General features: G+C 46.0%; 2 protein-coding genes across 4 annotated transcripts; one reads left to right on the top strand and one right to left on the bottom strand.

Moving 5' to 3' along the window:
• The first annotated feature begins 916 nt into the window (after window positions 1–916).
• On the top strand, window positions 917–1816 carry LOC6725246. The gene has a single exon (XM_002106232.4). The coding sequence runs from the start codon at window positions 1037–1039 to the stop codon at window positions 1601–1603; it is 567 nt and encodes a 188-aa protein (XP_002106268.2). The 5' UTR covers window positions 917–1036; the 3' UTR covers window positions 1604–1816.
• A 466-nt stretch (window positions 1817–2282) lies between these two features.
• On the bottom strand, window positions 2283–15880 carry LOC6725244 (cell wall protein AWA1). 3 transcript variants are annotated; one of them, XM_039296517.2, is made up of 8 exons: window positions 15379–15880; window positions 6582–6953; window positions 6326–6459; window positions 5305–6265; window positions 4793–5137; window positions 3616–3786; window positions 3321–3533; window positions 2283–3044 (listed from the first exon to the last, which is right to left on the bottom strand). In XM_039296517.2, the coding sequence occupies exons 2-8, from the start codon at window positions 6927–6929 to the stop codon at window positions 2559–2561; spliced, it is 2658 nt and encodes an 885-aa protein (XP_039152451.1). In that variant the 5' UTR covers window positions 6930–6953; window positions 15379–15880; the 3' UTR covers window positions 2283–2558. The 3 variants fall into 3 exon arrangements, with proteins under 3 accessions (XP_039152451.1, XP_016038256.1, XP_039152450.1); XM_016173500.3 differs by lacking the exon at window positions 3616–3786 and having other exon boundaries at window positions 4793–5140; XM_039296516.2 differs by lacking the exon at window positions 3616–3786.
• Window positions 15881–16167: the final 287 nt, after the last annotated feature.

Genomic DNA, 16167 nt, shown 5'->3' with positions numbered 1-16167 from the left:
TAACCCGACCACGAGAGTCGCCGCTTTGGACATTGAGCCACGATCGTTTTGGCTTTAGTTTGGGTTTCAGTTGAGCTCAGGTTTTCAGGGGGCAATCGGGGGTAAACGACTCGTGGAGCCGCTGCATAGTTATGTGTGATTATTACGTTGCATAAAATGCAACGTTTAACAACGAAAATATATTACTAAAATAATATACATTTAATAAGAGTGTTTAAAATTATGTTTGAGATCTGAGTAGTTCACTTGTTCAACTTTAGAAAAACTAAAATTTTATCGAATGCCTTCTTTATATCGCGAGAGCCGCCCAAATTTTTTCCGACAGTGTAGCGTATTGATCGTAATGGTAATGACAACAACAAATAGCCATAAAACTGTAACAATAACAACTTGGCGAAATCTGCAACTTGTTGCTGTCAACAAATGTTGCCGTCATTCTGTCGCAACAATGAGGAAGGAAACTCGGTTTACTTGGTTTACTCAGTTAGTTGGTCAATCGGTAGCCTCATCCCCCACCTACTCCCGCCAGGCCATCCGTAAAACCCCCGCGACACATATGCTGGTTGTGTAATTATGACTGCACTGAAAGAAATTCAATTCAAAACACTTTTTATTGATAGGAAAATAAGTTTTCCCGTTTACCCGGATTTTTTGCCAGTGAATTAGTCGGGTAACAACGCCACCGCCGCCCACTTTTACATTTCATGCAACTCAATCAATTAAGAGAGAGTTACTCAGCAACATGGCATATTTTTTTTTTTTTCTTTTTGCAAAATGTTGGCCAAGTAGTTTTTCTACATATACGGGCTGAGTTATAATCCCTAGGAGTCTGGGGTACATTTGTGAGTCTATTATTCTATTATTCTTTCACACTAGCTGAGTAACGGGTATTTGATAGTCGGGAAACTCGACTCTAGTTAGCTTTTTGAAATGTGTCCAAAGCATAGTTTTTACAGCTATCACTAATGTTTTCATTTTAAGTCAAATACTCTGAAATTACAAAATCAAAACTTTATTGAAATAATTTGGTGTGATTATGACCAACTTGAAATGCGTTTTCTTGGCTGGATTACTCCACGTGATCAAGTTCCTGGCGTTTGATTCCAGAAGTTCCAATGCTCCGGCACCGATGCTACCCTCGCTAATCGTGGGTCTGGCTGCGATGGATCTTATATGGGGCAATAACTTTGTTCCACGGCTACTTCAAAATAGTCCGGCAGTGATCAAGCGGATATACGAAGTGATAGTGTCGTACCAGCTTTTGGGGTTTGTCAAGATGATTTGGGAGTCAGTGGATAATATGTGTGTCGTCCTATTGAAGATCTTCATAATCGGCACTGGCCACGTATCGGAGTCCAACTATAAAAACTACGAGAGCTACTGGGTGGGCATTGTTACTGTGCCGTTGTCCCTCCTGATCCTTGCATTTGCCGGCCAAACCACTGGCCATTTCCCCGTGTTGCGCCGTGAAGAGGTGATGGTTCAGCTGAACTGCAAGGAGGCCTTGAGGTACATTAATCGCCATCCGACGAAGAAGCTGCGCCGCATCGTGCCGATTCTGAGGGAGCACAGGGATCGGGAACGCCGACAGCATAGGCAATAAATTGAAACTTGTGCTGGGCACGCGAATTCAATTGTATTCGTTTATTTTATACAAGAAACAAGAAATCATAATATTTGAATTGTTTTTATTTAAATTACAAAATAACAACTAAATTTGATTTGCTTTCTACAGCACTCGCGCATTTGTATAACAAGTTCCGTAGAACGAGGCATTGGACCTGGCCAACGTGCTCATCTTGCCGCCATGCAGACCTGTTGAGGATTAGGGTTAAGCGAGGGTTGACAATGATACTTTGAGGGAATACTCACCATCCTTTATGTACGTTTTATACAAATTTGCCAAAAAAAATGGAAACCTCTTGAATCTTCCAGAATTCAGTTAAGAATTCAACGAGACATGGCATTTCAATTTTGGACAACTATTTTTATTGCTATCGCAAACATTCTGCAATTGTTTAGCAAAAAAGAAACAAGATTATGTTGCCATTCCTCCCCATTTCCTTGTGGTTTGGGTGCGTCCCCACTTAATTAAAAGTGTCTTCGGAGACTTATTCTCGTTCATATCAATCCCTATCACTATCACTTGAGGCGATATCTTTACGGCTCTAATGTAATTGGGATTTGGCCGACGCTGTTTGCCAGCTGACGCAAGCAGCTAAATATTTTCATTTTCTTATCGGTTTTGCTTTTGTTTATGTGTAGAGACACTATTTTATATATAAGGTACATATGTATATGCTTTATTGGAAACACACACTCTTGCCCGTGGCTTATTTACAGTATTCGTTAAATAATAGCAACTAGTGACACAATATTTCCAACAAATCGTAATCAAATATAATACAAATTAGATGTAAACAAAAAAAAGTGGTATAAGGTAATGGATATGGTTGATATGGAAAATAGCTGCACGTCCGATTTTTGTACTCTCTTAGTTGATTTCCTCTCAAAATCATCGAGCGTATTGCACAAAAGTAGTGTCGAGAAGACCCCAATCAGTTGCCGAACTTGATGGACTTTTCCGTCTGTTGGTTGGAGCCGTGATTAAAGCTGGCGCTGCTCCGATTGCTGCCGTTCTTCAGGATCCCATTGGAAGCGGGCTCTCCATTCGTTTTGCGTAGTGTTTCCCGCTTCCCCGTCGTCCTCTGATCCCCATACTCCCCAATGGTCACTGTGCCCAGCCGCAGGGTACGCCGCTGCTGCTGACTCGTGGCCACATCTCGGCCAGATACCGATTCGCTTCCTTGCGGGGATCTTATCTGGACGGCATCGTAGTCGGGCTGGGGCGTGGCTGGTGGTCGGAATCCGCCCACACTTATGCTGGCACTGCGCATGGGCGACATGGGTTGCTTGACCTTGGCCAAGCTGCCGTTGCCCAGCCCATTTGCACTTCCGCTTCCGTTCGCCGCTGCGTTTCCGGTCATGAGCTTGATGTGTTGGGGCGGCATCTGCTTTGGCTGCGGATTGGCGAACTGTGGTGGCTGCAAAACAGTTACGAAATCATTCAGATGCGATAACTTTTAAGTATTGGATGGAGAAATGCTACCAGGTCTTGCCAAAAAATCTAGTCAACATTTATAGCCAGTTGAGGCGGACCACCAAAGAAAAACTAAGAGATTTCGATAAAGACGTTGTACATTTGCATTTCGAATTTAGTGTGAGGTAGTTTTATTGATAGCTTCAAGACTGGCTTAATCTTAGGACTTAGATCTTCTGGCCTATGGAGTTTGCATTTCGGACACGGATCATTCGCTTACCGGTGGCGGCAGTTCCGGCGACCCATTGCCATTCGCCGGATTGACTCCGTTCTGGGGCTGCAGGCGATTGTTGTTACTGAAGTTGCCCGTGTTGTTTGTATTGCTGTTGCTCCTGTTCCTGCTGAAGCCATTGCTGTTGGTACTGTTGATACTATTCCGATAACAGCTCTCATCGGGCATAATCGAGGTGCGTTTCAGCGTTTCGCCGCGCTCCTGCAAAAAAAAATGGCAAGGGAAAAAACCCAGATTAGCAGTAGATCAACAACTAAAAGTAAATATTGTTCCCTGAAAATACCTCGTAGGTGGACATGGTCACCAGGGGACGGCCCATGCTAACTGGTCGCATGGTGGGCATGACACCTGACCCCTCCCCGCCACCCGATCCACCGTTTTTCACGCGCAGCAAACTCATTTCCCGGCCGTAAAGCGATCTATCCGCCAGCGAGCTCTTGCCAAGACTGGACAACTTCGGCGGCGCAGTTTGGTTCATCGTTCATCGGCCGACGTCTCGTCGATTAGATAAGGCCATTGAGGGGTAGTCACTGAACAGTCAGCCCCAAAATATACCCATTCACCCCACCTGTTTGCTCTTGGCCATTTGTTTGCCCGATTTTGTTTGGGTTTCTCTAACATGCTCTCTCGTTGGCTTGTCACCCGCACCGTGAGTCATCTGCCCATTTGGCTGAGTGCGGAACTCTGTCCAAAATTGGCCAGGAATCGCAGCTCACCATGTCCGCTGAAGAGCCATCGATAACAATTGGAGTGTCATTGGGCAAACGCAAATATTTGATTGATTTTCGCGGAACTGCAAGTGTCCCGTCATCCATAAAAACGACGATGACTGTGATTGCTCGTTCTAATTGCCGTTTAAATATGCAATCACTTAATACTGCAGATTTGTATGTACTCTACAGACAGAAGTTATAATTTATCGACTGCCCAAACTTTTATCAAGCTCCTTATCAACACTCAATTAGCCAATTCCCAATTTATGGCCAACTAATTCAACCAACCGATGGGTGCAACAATTCGCATTGACCATTTAGTCACTGATCCTAATCACCGCCACATACATATAGCTCTGTTATATGGCCAATGCAATCTGGAGGGTCTGCTGTCGCGGCGCTTATCGATTTGGCCGATAAGATGCCATCGCCGAGTGGGGGCCCCCGCAATTCATTATAATGTAGCCTCCCCCCTTCAAATACTAGCTCCATAAGTGGCCAGCTACTTGAGTTGCTGCTCGGTTGGGTAATATCAACAACAAATCAACAATGGGCTGGGAATGGTTGTCTTGAGATGACAAAGGGGGCAATCCAGGGGGATTCGAGGGGGCTTTCAGCCACTGGCCCACGACAAGTGCAGTCTGTGGGGCTGGCTCACTTGACCTTTGCGAGTAGCCGACAATCAATGGATTGGCGATGTGGCTGCTGCGTTTTGGATGTTGCTGCTAGATGTTGCTGCTTGCTCACCTTGTGCTCGCTCTCATGGAACCCGTTCCTGAACATTCGCTGGTGCGCCCGCTTGAATTCGTCCATCAGCGCCGTGTGCTGATCTCCTCCAGCTCCGCCAGCTCCACTTGAAGCACCTGCCCCACCTGCTCCTCCGCCGCCCGTCGAATTGCTAATGCGTTCGCTGCCCTGCAATGTTGCAGCCACGCTAGCAACATTCGCCCGCTGGCGATGCGACACTTGGCCGCCGGAGCTGCGGTGCCCTCCATTTCCATTGTGGCCCGTCAGCTGACGATCCACGTTTCCATTTCCATCCCGATCTCTATCTCGATTGTGGCGCTGCTGATGCTGCTGCTGCTGCTGCTGCTTCTGCAATGATTTCAATTAGTTGCTGGTGGAGCAATCTTTCATTGTGCACTTAAAAAATCGCGCATTACTTTAGTGCGATATTTTCAAGAGATTCAAAACGAAAGCGAATGACTTACGTTACTTAATATAAATTTAAGAACATTTTTTCAAAGTGCAGTACCAACCTCTTTGCGCTTCTTGAGCTCCTCGGTTATGGCACTGGAGAGACTGCTGCCCACTGAGCCACTGGCATTGGCTCCTTCATTCATGGCCGGCGGCGGTGGAGCAGGTGCAGCGATGACCCCTCCTGATCTTGATCCTGATTCCGAAGATCCAGCAGATCCGCTTGTTAATCCTGTACCGGAACCAGCGGAATTAACCGGCCTCAGATGGCTGCGCTTCATGGTGGTTGAATTGCGGGAGGGATTCGATGGATTCGATTGTGACTGCTGACTGCGGCCGGAAGTTCCGCTGGCAGTGGATCCGGAGCCCGAAACGGAACTGCCACCGGAACTGGCTATATATGTGTTGTTTATAGAAGTCCCATTCTCCGTCAACTTTATGATGGTCTTGTTCATCTGCTTGTGCACCTCGACGCCCTGTGACCAATTTGGACTACCAGCCCCGGGGCCTGAGCTTAGGCCACAGCCTCCTCCACCTGCTCCGGACTCCTCCCTGACCGCCGTCAATCGCTTGGACTTGGCGTCCGCCCAACAAGGGCTCTGATCTCCCGTCACCGAACTGGCAGAGCTATTGTAGCCACTGGATTCACCCGGGAAGAGGTCACATCCGGCCGCCGTTCGCACCACCATGTCCAGCTTGCTGCTGCTCTTCATCACGGCCACGGCCTCGCTAAAGAGGACGTCCGAGAAGTCGATGCTGTTGACGCTAAGGATCTGGTCACCCGGCCGTAATCCCGCCTCCCGAGCCACACTCCGATCCTTTGTGAACTGCACGAAGATGCCGGGCTTCCACTCGGGTCCCTTGCAAATCCCCAGTCCCAGCTTCGTCCTGGGCGCCACATGGAGGACCACACTGATGTCCCGGCTGGCGCCGCGCCTTTCGCCCTTGAAGGAACTCTCCGAGGGAGTGCCGCTTACGCTGGGCAACTTCACCACGCTCCAGGATAAGCGTTCCTCTGGTAAGCTAAGAAGTTGTATACTTAATAAGACTATTTTGCATTGTTTAAAGATCAATTGCCCTTACTCCCTCACAGGCAGCATTCCCACACCACGCACTTTCAGGGTCACCCGATCCTGGCCAGCCACCAGTTGGATGAACTCCTTGTGCACGGCGTCGTCCAGACGAAAGCCATTGATCCGCAAGATCTGGTCGCCAATCTGCGGGAGAAAGCAATGCGTAAATGGAAGACCTCGCCCTGGAATCCGTCACGTAGTGCTACGTGATCGGAATTTTCGGTTGACCCACTGGCGCCCCAGTGACTTAGTGACCCACTACTTACCCGCAGACCCTTCAGCTGTGCCTCGCCGCCGTGCTCCACATGGGAGACAAAGAATCCGGTGCCGTGTTCCCGTCCTCCGCGCACCGTGAATCCGTAGGTGCTGCCCCTTTCTGGTCCGCCGACCAGGAGTCGCCTCTGATGCGGCCTCACCAGTCGCAGAACGCGGAGGCGGGAGCTCGCCGGAATGGCGCACCACGAGGAGGCCGCCGTGGTCGTCAAGGTCATCACATCGCTGGACGCCGAACTGGTCGTCGATCCCTGCATGCTGCTGCTGCAGTCCGTCGACGCCGAGTTGGTCAGCGATGCGGATGTGGATATTGAAGCCGAGGCTGCTGTCATCGTCATCATTATGCGGGATGTCTTCACAGGCAGCTGCAGCAAAGAAAAACCAAATTATATTATTTGGAAGATTCTTTGAAATGATTTCCGAAGTTAATGAAGATATACTCTAAAGGTGAAAACTGACGGGATAATAATTCGGAAGTCTAAAACCTTATAGTGCATACCCTTTACAGCTCCTATCACTCAGAAATCGAACTTGAGGAGTTGCCAAAAAGCGAATTAAGTGAGTTCCGTGCGAAAGTTGAAGAAAGTGGGGAGTGTCTTCCCCCTTCTCAAAAAACAATGTCCGATTCGCGACGTGAACAGCCTGACAAGTAATGAACGTGGCAGAAGCAGCAGAATGCAAGGCGAGACGAGACTCAAGTTTAAGTACATATGTACATACAAATGTACATACATATAGATAAAGTGAGCAAAACTTGAACTTGCAATCGAAAATTTCCCGAATTGGGTCACACGCATCGGCAGAGGCGGTGCTGCTGGTGGCTTGGATACACTGAGCAAATTTCCGTGGTAACATCATTAGCAGTTGCTATATAGTTGGAAAAAAACAAATAAGAAGGTGCCCAGTTTTCTCTCCTGGTGCAGAATTGGTGCTGCTGGTGGTGGTGCCTGCTGCTTTCACGCACCACTGCCAGTTGGTGGAGCTTGTGAGTTGGTAAGCCAGAGATCTGAGGCGATTTACATTCACTGCCGCCGCCGTCGCATAATTTCACTTTTTCACGTAATTCTACGCTTCACTTGCAGCCCGAAAAAACAAAAACAAAAACCAAAACAAAAACAAAAAGCGCGAAAGAAACTGGGGAAAATTATAGAAATTTATTATTGAAATTATGCGCCTGCCCCCGCCGGGCCTTGCATTATGCACTTCGATTTGGAGCGAATCAGCTATTTGTTAGCTGCCCCAGCTGCCACATAAATCATTTACTTCGCCAAAGTTCAACTCACTTACCAGCGACCCGAAGACAATGTGGGAATGGGGGATGGGGGATTGGGGATCGCGGATTGGAAGGGGGAAAGGTGGAGGTGATGCCGAGATGTGAACCCAAATTGCCTCAGTTACCCACTTACTGCGAACCACTGACGCAAGTGGCAATTACTTGGATCAAAACATTTATAATTGCCCGCCGCCTAATGGGGAAATATGAATCGGAATTTTGAATTGCAATCCGAATGGGAAAGATATAAATCATTCGATAATCGGGAGCTGGTTGGTTATGGCAGAGATTATGGCTGAGGAAAAGTGTGTCGAATGGAAAGATAATTGCAAGACATAGAATTGGGTTGTGTGATTGATTTTAATGGGATATATACATATATGCTCGGCAAAAGTTTAACAAGTTGCCCGCAAATGGCATAAGTGATCGATTACTCATCGAGCTATCAGCAGACTATTATCCGAATTGTGTCATCAAAAGTAAACGATTTCGCAATTTTGAATCTGCTGTCAAATCAAGATTGCTGTCATCTGAACAAATTGTTTAAGATACATAGTTACATGATTCCAAAACTAATTGGGCCATCGAAGTTCGATTTGTAAGCGCTTGTTAATAACCAAAAGCTGTGGCTGTTAATTAAAAACTCCAAGGGTGAGGATTTCTCAATTCATAACAAAAAGCGATCATATTTTAAATCGTTTGGCTAAACGAATAAAGCCAAACCAACAGTCGACAGACATTGAATTGGATTGAAAAGCATTGATAGAAATATGTGCATTCAACCCACATCCGCTGGCAATTTGACATCCCAGCCATTCCGCCGATTAACGACAATTATCGGTGGTTAAGTTCAGACCCAGACCCAAATACCCGGACTTTTATCTCGATAATGGAGGAGTTTCCCGACCTGCCAGACAAAGATCTTGTTTAGCGATGTCGATGAAAAGCGGCAGCATGCAACCAGCAACCTGCTGCTTGCAACATGGAACTGGCAGACGGCAAGCTGCTGCATCCACTCCCTTTTCCTTTCGACAGTTAATAACAATAGAAAGAGAGTAATAGTAATAATAATGATAATCTCTTTCTGTGGCCGCCACGAATTATTTGGCAGTTACAATTAAGTTTCGACAAACAACTGCAGCGGCGGCAAGAAAGCGGCAGCCAAAACAAAAGCAAAAAGGCCAACATCTCTGACGGCCTTTCACCTGTTGGATGTCGAGAAAAGCAACTGCCTCACCGCTCAATACCCTGCTTGACCCCCCTTTTGACCCCTGCAATTAGTTCTAATGAGTTGCTGCTGCCGCTGTTGCTGCTGCGGCATCTACAACTTCCTGTCACGCCTCAGATATCCACCTTTCCCCTCCCGGTTTTATTTCTTTTTTTTGCCCCACCGTGTTGACACTTTCCGTTCGGTTTCCGTTTGGCAATTGCTCAGCTTTTGCTTAGACTTTAATTGAAAAGCAAAAAAACGAGGGGCAGACATACAAAACAAGAGAGAAATAAAAATAACAAGCCTTGACCACTGGCTGATTTTTATTTCCATACGAATTTCATGCTTGGCCATTCCTCGGAAATGTGCAAAGAAATTTTCTCGGCAACGCTTCAAAAACAACAAGTAAAAATCTGCTTTTATCGCCTTGTTTTCGGTTGCGTCTTCTTAGGCAGCCGAAATGTAGTAATTATTTGTGGACATGACTTTCTCTGCACATATGCACATATATATACTATATGCATACTTTTCAGTTGCCCAGCATCCAGTTGGGCATTTTCCATACGGACATTTAGTGCCCTGCCTCTTCTACCGGCTCACGTAGCACAACGGTGTGTTCTTCGCATTACATGTGCGTGACAAGCGCGTTAAGTGCTTTCCCATTCGGATCGAGATGGAGATTCGTTGGACTCGCATTAACAACGGGTTCTCTTTAAACTGATAATCACGCCCGACTTTTGTTTCAGTTCAGCTTTGATTGCAGCTCGCAATTTCACTCGAAACTGTGTGGAGTACTACTCGTATATACAACGTTGATTTCGTTTGCCCTGCGTCATGATCGAGGGAAAGTCGTAAAGGTTCCCGGTGATCGATCGGGTTCTATGTGTCCCATGGGTGTCAACGCGTATTGGTATTGAATGATTTATAGCCCAATTCGTAAGTGCGTGTGGATAATAGCCCACTTACATGCACAATCAGTTGGTCAAGGTATGGAAAATGCTTCTCTATAATCAGTTTTGAATAGACTAGCGAACTAGGCGTGCGCTTTTCTTGAAAGCCCAATTTATCGAATAACATTTTAGGTTTAGTAACTAGAGCTCCCTATTATTTCCGCTTTTCACTGCAACAGTTGTGTGAAATCTTCAACATAAATTATCTAAAGTCAAGGGCGATTGACAAACACTTGATGTTCACTTGGCTAATCTTTCAATCGGCGTTTTCTTGTAGAGGGAGACATCCATTACACATCCACGGCGTGCCATGTCGAATTCCGTAGCTTTGGATCGTCAAAATGACTTATCTCGCGTTCGTTGCCTAAGTCTTTCGATTCACAGATTGCAGCAACGAGGGAAACACGGGTTTGTTACTACTGCTGCTGCTGCTGCTGCTGCTACTGCTCTGCTCTGCTTTGCCTCTAATTATGAGTTCATTGGGCATGATTTAATTGCCCAACAGCACAAAATGAAAATATTTGCACGTATGCATGCAGCATTTCTCCATATTTTCACATTTGAATAGGCAGGAGCAGCACGGCAGCTGCCGAGCGAAATTACAATAAATAAAAGAGAAATTTCTGTCGAATTTGTCGTCCGTTGGACACACACGTGTGCGCTTGAATTGCTTGTATCTTGCATGTGGCATATTGCATGTTGCATGCTGTGGTAGTGTGGTACTGCCACTTCTGCTGCTGCTGATGATGCGCACCTGTGCCCAGGCTTTTACTTCCGCCGCGGCAATCAGGCAAACGCACGACTGACAACGTGACAAATTGTCGATAATCTAAGCAGCAGCAGCAGCAGCAGCTGCTGCAGCATCCTCTCCTCCTGCCGACTGCCGAGGCATTTTTCTGGTGAAAACTCCGCTTGCCGAAGCTTATCGCCAAATTTGCAAGCAATGTCAAACGTGGGTTATGCCACCGAGGAGGATGCGCCATGGCCATAATCGTGATGCAGCGCCTCAGCAACTCCATAAATACCAAATGCGGCTGTCGTGCGCAAGGAAGCCAACGGCAACTGGCAACTGTCGACCAGCATCCCAGCACCCAGCAACTTGCAACGCGGCTGGCTGGGAATCTGCTCCTTCGTCTGGAGAAAGCGCCTTGTGCACTTTTACTCCGGCTCATTTTAATTGCAGAACATTAACAGCGATGTGTGGGGGTTAAAGGAAGGTGACTGCGCCTATGTCGCCTGCTTTCACCTTCAGCCAATTAAGTGCAGCTTATGCAACAGCCAAAAAGGATTGCTTCACACATCGGACGCAAGAGAAAGGGCAATGCCTGGAGATGCACTCCAAGTCACACGAAAGCCTGAGGCATTATTCAGCTACTTGTTTTCGTACCCAGCTAATGTAAGAATGACTAATCTGAAAACAGTTTCCGCCTGGGAAAATCGAAAATAAATATTTGTGGCCATAAATCGATTGAGTTTATGTGGCAGCATTAAGCGCTTTGCGTGTGTGTGGCAATGGGACACAGCCAAAATACCCAGGTGAAACCCGCGGCTGGCAAAACAATTTAAATTTTGCGCTTCAAATCATTCGGAGTTTGATTGCGTGCAAGATGAGCTTGCCACCGCTGCCTGCCTCTCATTTGCCTGATTGCGTCAGCTGGAAATTGGCAGTCACAGCAGCAGCAGCAACGCCAGCGACACCAGCAACATTCCCGCCCAGCAGCTGCACAATGGGCAAATGGCTGTTTACTTTTGCTGCCCACTGTATCTTTTGGCGGCGAAATGCAATAGCAGCAACACTAGAAACACTGGAAACACTGCTGACTAGCTGCAACATCATCGGTGGCAAGCTGCAACAATCGCATCATCAAGCGATGCCGTTGCTGCTATTGAACTTTTGCTATTTGGCCAAGATTCCCACACACCTGCTGCAGCATTGAGTTGTTGTTGCAGCTGCGACTTTTGTTGTTGTTGTTGCTGCTGCGGCTGCTGCTGCTGCTGATGCAGCCACCCACTTGCAGCGTGTGAAACGTTGAACAACTTTTTGTCCAAGGCGTGACACGAAACTTTGTTTCAAGTACGTTTGCCGTGTGTTGCGCCCTGCAGCAAAATGATGGGTGCCGCTAAAAGAGCCAAGAAAATAATGATGAAAAAACAGAGGGTGTTGCAAAAGGGGTAAATGACCGCTGATGGCGGCAAAAATTGAATTGTTTTGCATAAATTGATGTTTCACCGTAGCCGTTTTCGGTTTCAGTTGCAATTGTGTTTGTTTGCAGTCGAGGGTGTTGGTTTTAATTGAAGTGCCATGCTGGCCCGTTCCTACTCAAATGCACTGGTAAAAAACAAGGTGAGGTGGTCACTTTATAAACAGATTTGAAATACTTGAAATGTTAACGGTATCTTTTTGAATGCGATTCATTTTTCTCCCAGTGCAACTGTGTCTGATTTCCTAATACATCGTCGAATTGCTAGCCATTTGAAAAGAGACCGCACATTTCCCATTTGACTTTGTTCATTTACCTTATGAATATGACAAAATGAAGCTGACAATGGGTAGCTGATATGCTGATATTATTGTTGTTTTTTTCCCTGTGTACCCCCCTACCCCAAACCCTTTTTTGTCCAAGTTGCCCACGCGAAACAGCTGCCCAAACTCAACGAAGACGAAGGAGATTCAGCTGCAGTTGGAAACGGGGGGCAGGAGATGGAGATCGGAGATGGAGCCACAGCTGGCGGCCCAGCTGCCACTTCTGGGTATTTTTCCGTGGGCGCAGGAGAGGATTGGCGGCGGAGCAAACTGGATTGAATGGGCGCGGCATTGGCCGAAGCCATCTGCAGATCATCATCTTCTTGCCACAGCGAAAGTTGCAGCGAGATCTTGCCGGGGAATTCTAGAGCGGCGAAGCCAGTAGTACCCATTGCTACCCTGTATCCACGGGGATTAACCATTAAACAACATCGTTATGACACTCTTTCTGCAAACCTCTTTCTTTACAATATTTTCCACCTAAAGAAGGCATCCCACTGTTAGAATGTTGAGAATTTCCGTTTGTCTATGTATATGAATATACAAATATTTTCCGCTAACATGCTATTATGATTATAATTATTTTAGAAAAACATAACTAAAGAATTTATGCAAATTAGGATTGGGTAAAATCATGGGAAACCCTAATTACCGTAGCACAAACCGAACAGTAAGCAAACGTTTACTTTTCGCTAATTTAGCAATGGCTGCTAGTGGGTTAAGTTGGCTAAAAGGCTTATCCTATGCCACAAATGCCAGTCTTGGTAGACTCGGTAGACCTGGTGGAAAACCCAACCAGTCCAAGAGTCGCCGCCGAATGTCCGTCCTTCTGTTTGTCCGCCAAGTCCGCCTGGCAAAAATGCCATCTGAGGCTAACTGGGCGGCGAGGCGAACTGGTTGCCCAGGCCGTTTGGTGCACCGAAAATATTTGGGAAAGATTTCACAGTATTTTTGGAAATTAAATTGATAAAATGGATACAAAAACATAATATGCTTGGCATTGGCATCATTAAGAAGAAACACGTATTCTAAAGATGCAATACAAGGTTTAGAAATAACAACATATGATATTCTCGAAAATGATGATGATTATGGAACCATTACTGGAACACCAAAAGGGTTTGCATCTATCAGGATGAATGGTAAGCATATGAAATGTTGCCGTCGAACTATATCTAGTTCATATCTGGTTCCCAAGGATTTTCTCCGCGTGTGCTGCAGCTGGTGGTGCGGTGGCTTGAATTACAAAAGGAGCTGAGCCGAGCGGAGCCGGGTTTCAAGTTAGCCTGGGCAGCCGAAGGCAGCGGCGGCAACCGTTTTTTGCCTCATTGCTTTTTATTATAATTTCAATTTTGTGTATCTATGAAATACGCGCAACGTGAATTGGCATTTTCCATTTGGCAATTTGCATGTGCAATGCAATGCGGGCTCCAAGATCTGCAGAGATCCAGAGATCCAAAGACTCCAATATCCCTGCCAAGCAGTCCGGGTAATTAAAGCGCCATTAACGCCCCATCATCATGGGAATGGGTTGCAAATGCTGATGACGATGACGATGACGATGATGACGGGTATCCACGATGACGCGATGGTGGTGGCGGTGATGATGGTGGTGGTGTCCAGGAAATGCAATTAACCGATTGGCCCACAAGCCGTGCTCATTCGAAAGTCGCCGTTTTGTGGGACTCTGTTTGCTGTTTGTTGTAAACTATTTGCTGTTTGTTGTCCGAGCCAAAGTGTGCCTGTTATTGTTATTGCCATGGCTTAAACCCACCGCAGGCCCATTGGCCAGGTGCTCACCAGGTGAGTGCCCGTCCGCGGCTCGAGTGTCCAAATTGCTGGCGGGGATTGCATAAGCGGCCCAGCCAAGATGCAATGATCAATCAGGCGGCCCAATCAGTTAGCCAGTCCATCAATCATAACGAGGCCCTCAGTCGCTGGCTCATTTTCAAGGAAACCGCTGCTGCGTAAACGATTCTACGGGCGGTCTTCGAGAATCTCGTTTATCAGCCGCGAGGCGGACTCTTGGCACATATGCATTACCCACTGACCATAGTTTTTCAATCGACCATAAGCATAAGTACAGCTTTTGACATCAATTTACCACGTGGGATTTCAAATGTTTCAAAACTTATGAAAATCCTGCACTAAGGAGATCTTCCTTTCCGCATTTGTGATTCACATAAAATCAACTATATTAACCATTTAAGAAAAATTAATAAATGGCAAACAGGAAATTATGCATATTTAGAGACAATTTTTTTACGTGGACTCAGCGTTGATAGATTCGTGACTTATTTCGGCAGTGAGAACTTTCTTATTTTCATTTCTTCAGATCTTCTCCATGAACTCCAAAGTATTTAGAGCAAATCTAACACGAAGATACAGCAATAACAATAACAATAACAAGGGCAACAATAACAAACAGTTGAAGGCCGACAATTAACGCGTTATTTATTAATATCTGAAAATTGTGTCGCCCGTTAAGCGGTTTACAGATGACGGCTACCAAGACGACAATATAATGCCAAGACAAGGCATTAAGTTACATACATGGCCCGATCACATAGAGTGGAGATGAGTACACCGAAAAATTAGTAAGAATAATCGAAAATAATATGGGTGAAAGACAAAAATAAATATGTTAATATCGAAAATCAAGTCAGTTAATTCAGATTTGGCATCCGTACATTCTATACAAGCTTTTGACTACCAATTATTTTAGAATTCGCCTTTAAGCTTTATGTCTTGTTAAGTAGGATTTTTCGCCAACTTATTTTAGCTGTGTACTTCATGGTGGTGCAATTTGCGTAGTTTATTTATTATTTTTTACCTCATTTGCGGTGCGGGCGTCCCAAGAAGAAGAAAAAGAAGCGCCTGAAGAATTCTCCGCACGAAGCCTAGCAATTAGAGCGCGGCAGCAATAACAACAGCAACCACTCGCGCACACGCTCGCAGAATTCTTGCTGAATCTCGGATCTCGAAATCGCAAGGAAAAACAAAAGGCAAAAAAAGCGGCGGAAAAGCAAAGAGTCGCGCTGCACTTTACACTTTTGTGGCTTGAAGCGCTCAGGTGAGACAGGTGCAGCGTTTATTGTGCCCGCCAGCACTTTCAGCACTTTTTCTGGCCCCAAAATGGAAATAATGCACTCCAAAAAAAAATCGAAAAAGCACACGCGTTTATATTAAATATATATTCCTCAAGCCGGCAGCGTTGGCGATATTTCTTAATTAGGAATATTTCAAACTCGAAATTAGTCGTTATCTATACAGGTATACAATGTTTTCCGCTGTGACGACGTGAATCTCGCGAGAGGCGACGACAAATTGAAGCGGTAAATAAATTGGAGCCGTCGTCAAAGTGACCGCGCAGCTGGAAAAGCTCAAGATACCAAAAAAAGCTGTAGCCAAACCAGTTTTCCACACTGCGTTCGCTTTTGCGCAGAAGCTACCAGATGCTCGAACCAGCTCTTTAAACTTCACCACTTGGCGAGCTTTTCTGCGACTTAAATTCAAAATAAAATGTTTAGAAATTCTTCATAATTATATATAAAAAGTTGAAGTTCAGTCAATACTGAAGAGAGCTGTTTCTTCGTTTAAGGGAGCATTTTTAGTGATCACC

This window comes from Drosophila simulans, chromosome X (assembly GCF_016746395.2).
Source record: "Drosophila simulans strain w501 chromosome X, Prin_Dsim_3.1, whole genome shotgun sequence".
NCBI lineage: Eukaryota > Metazoa > Arthropoda > Insecta > Diptera > Drosophilidae > Drosophila > Drosophila simulans.
The sequence above is the reverse complement of the archived record's forward strand: the minus strand, read 5'-3'. Positions and strand labels throughout refer to the sequence as shown.

Bases quoted from the DNA above. Each gene is read 5' to 3' on its own strand.
- LOC6725246 (XM_002106232.4), top strand. From the start codon at position 1,037: ATGACCAACTTGAAATGCGTTTTCTTGGCTGGATTACTCCACGTGATC.
- LOC6725244 (XM_039296517.2), bottom strand. From the start codon at position 6,929: ATGATGACGATGACAGCAGCCTCGGCTTCAATATCCACATCCGCATCG. The intron at 6,460-6,581 runs GTAAGTAGTGGG...TTTCTCCCGCAG, and splicing joins CACAGCTGAAGGGTCTGCGG to ATTGGCGACCAGATCTTGCG. The intron at 3,045-3,320 runs GTAAGCGAATGA...ACTGTTTTGCAG, and splicing joins CGCCGGAACTGCCGCCACCG to CCACCACAGTTCGCCAATCC.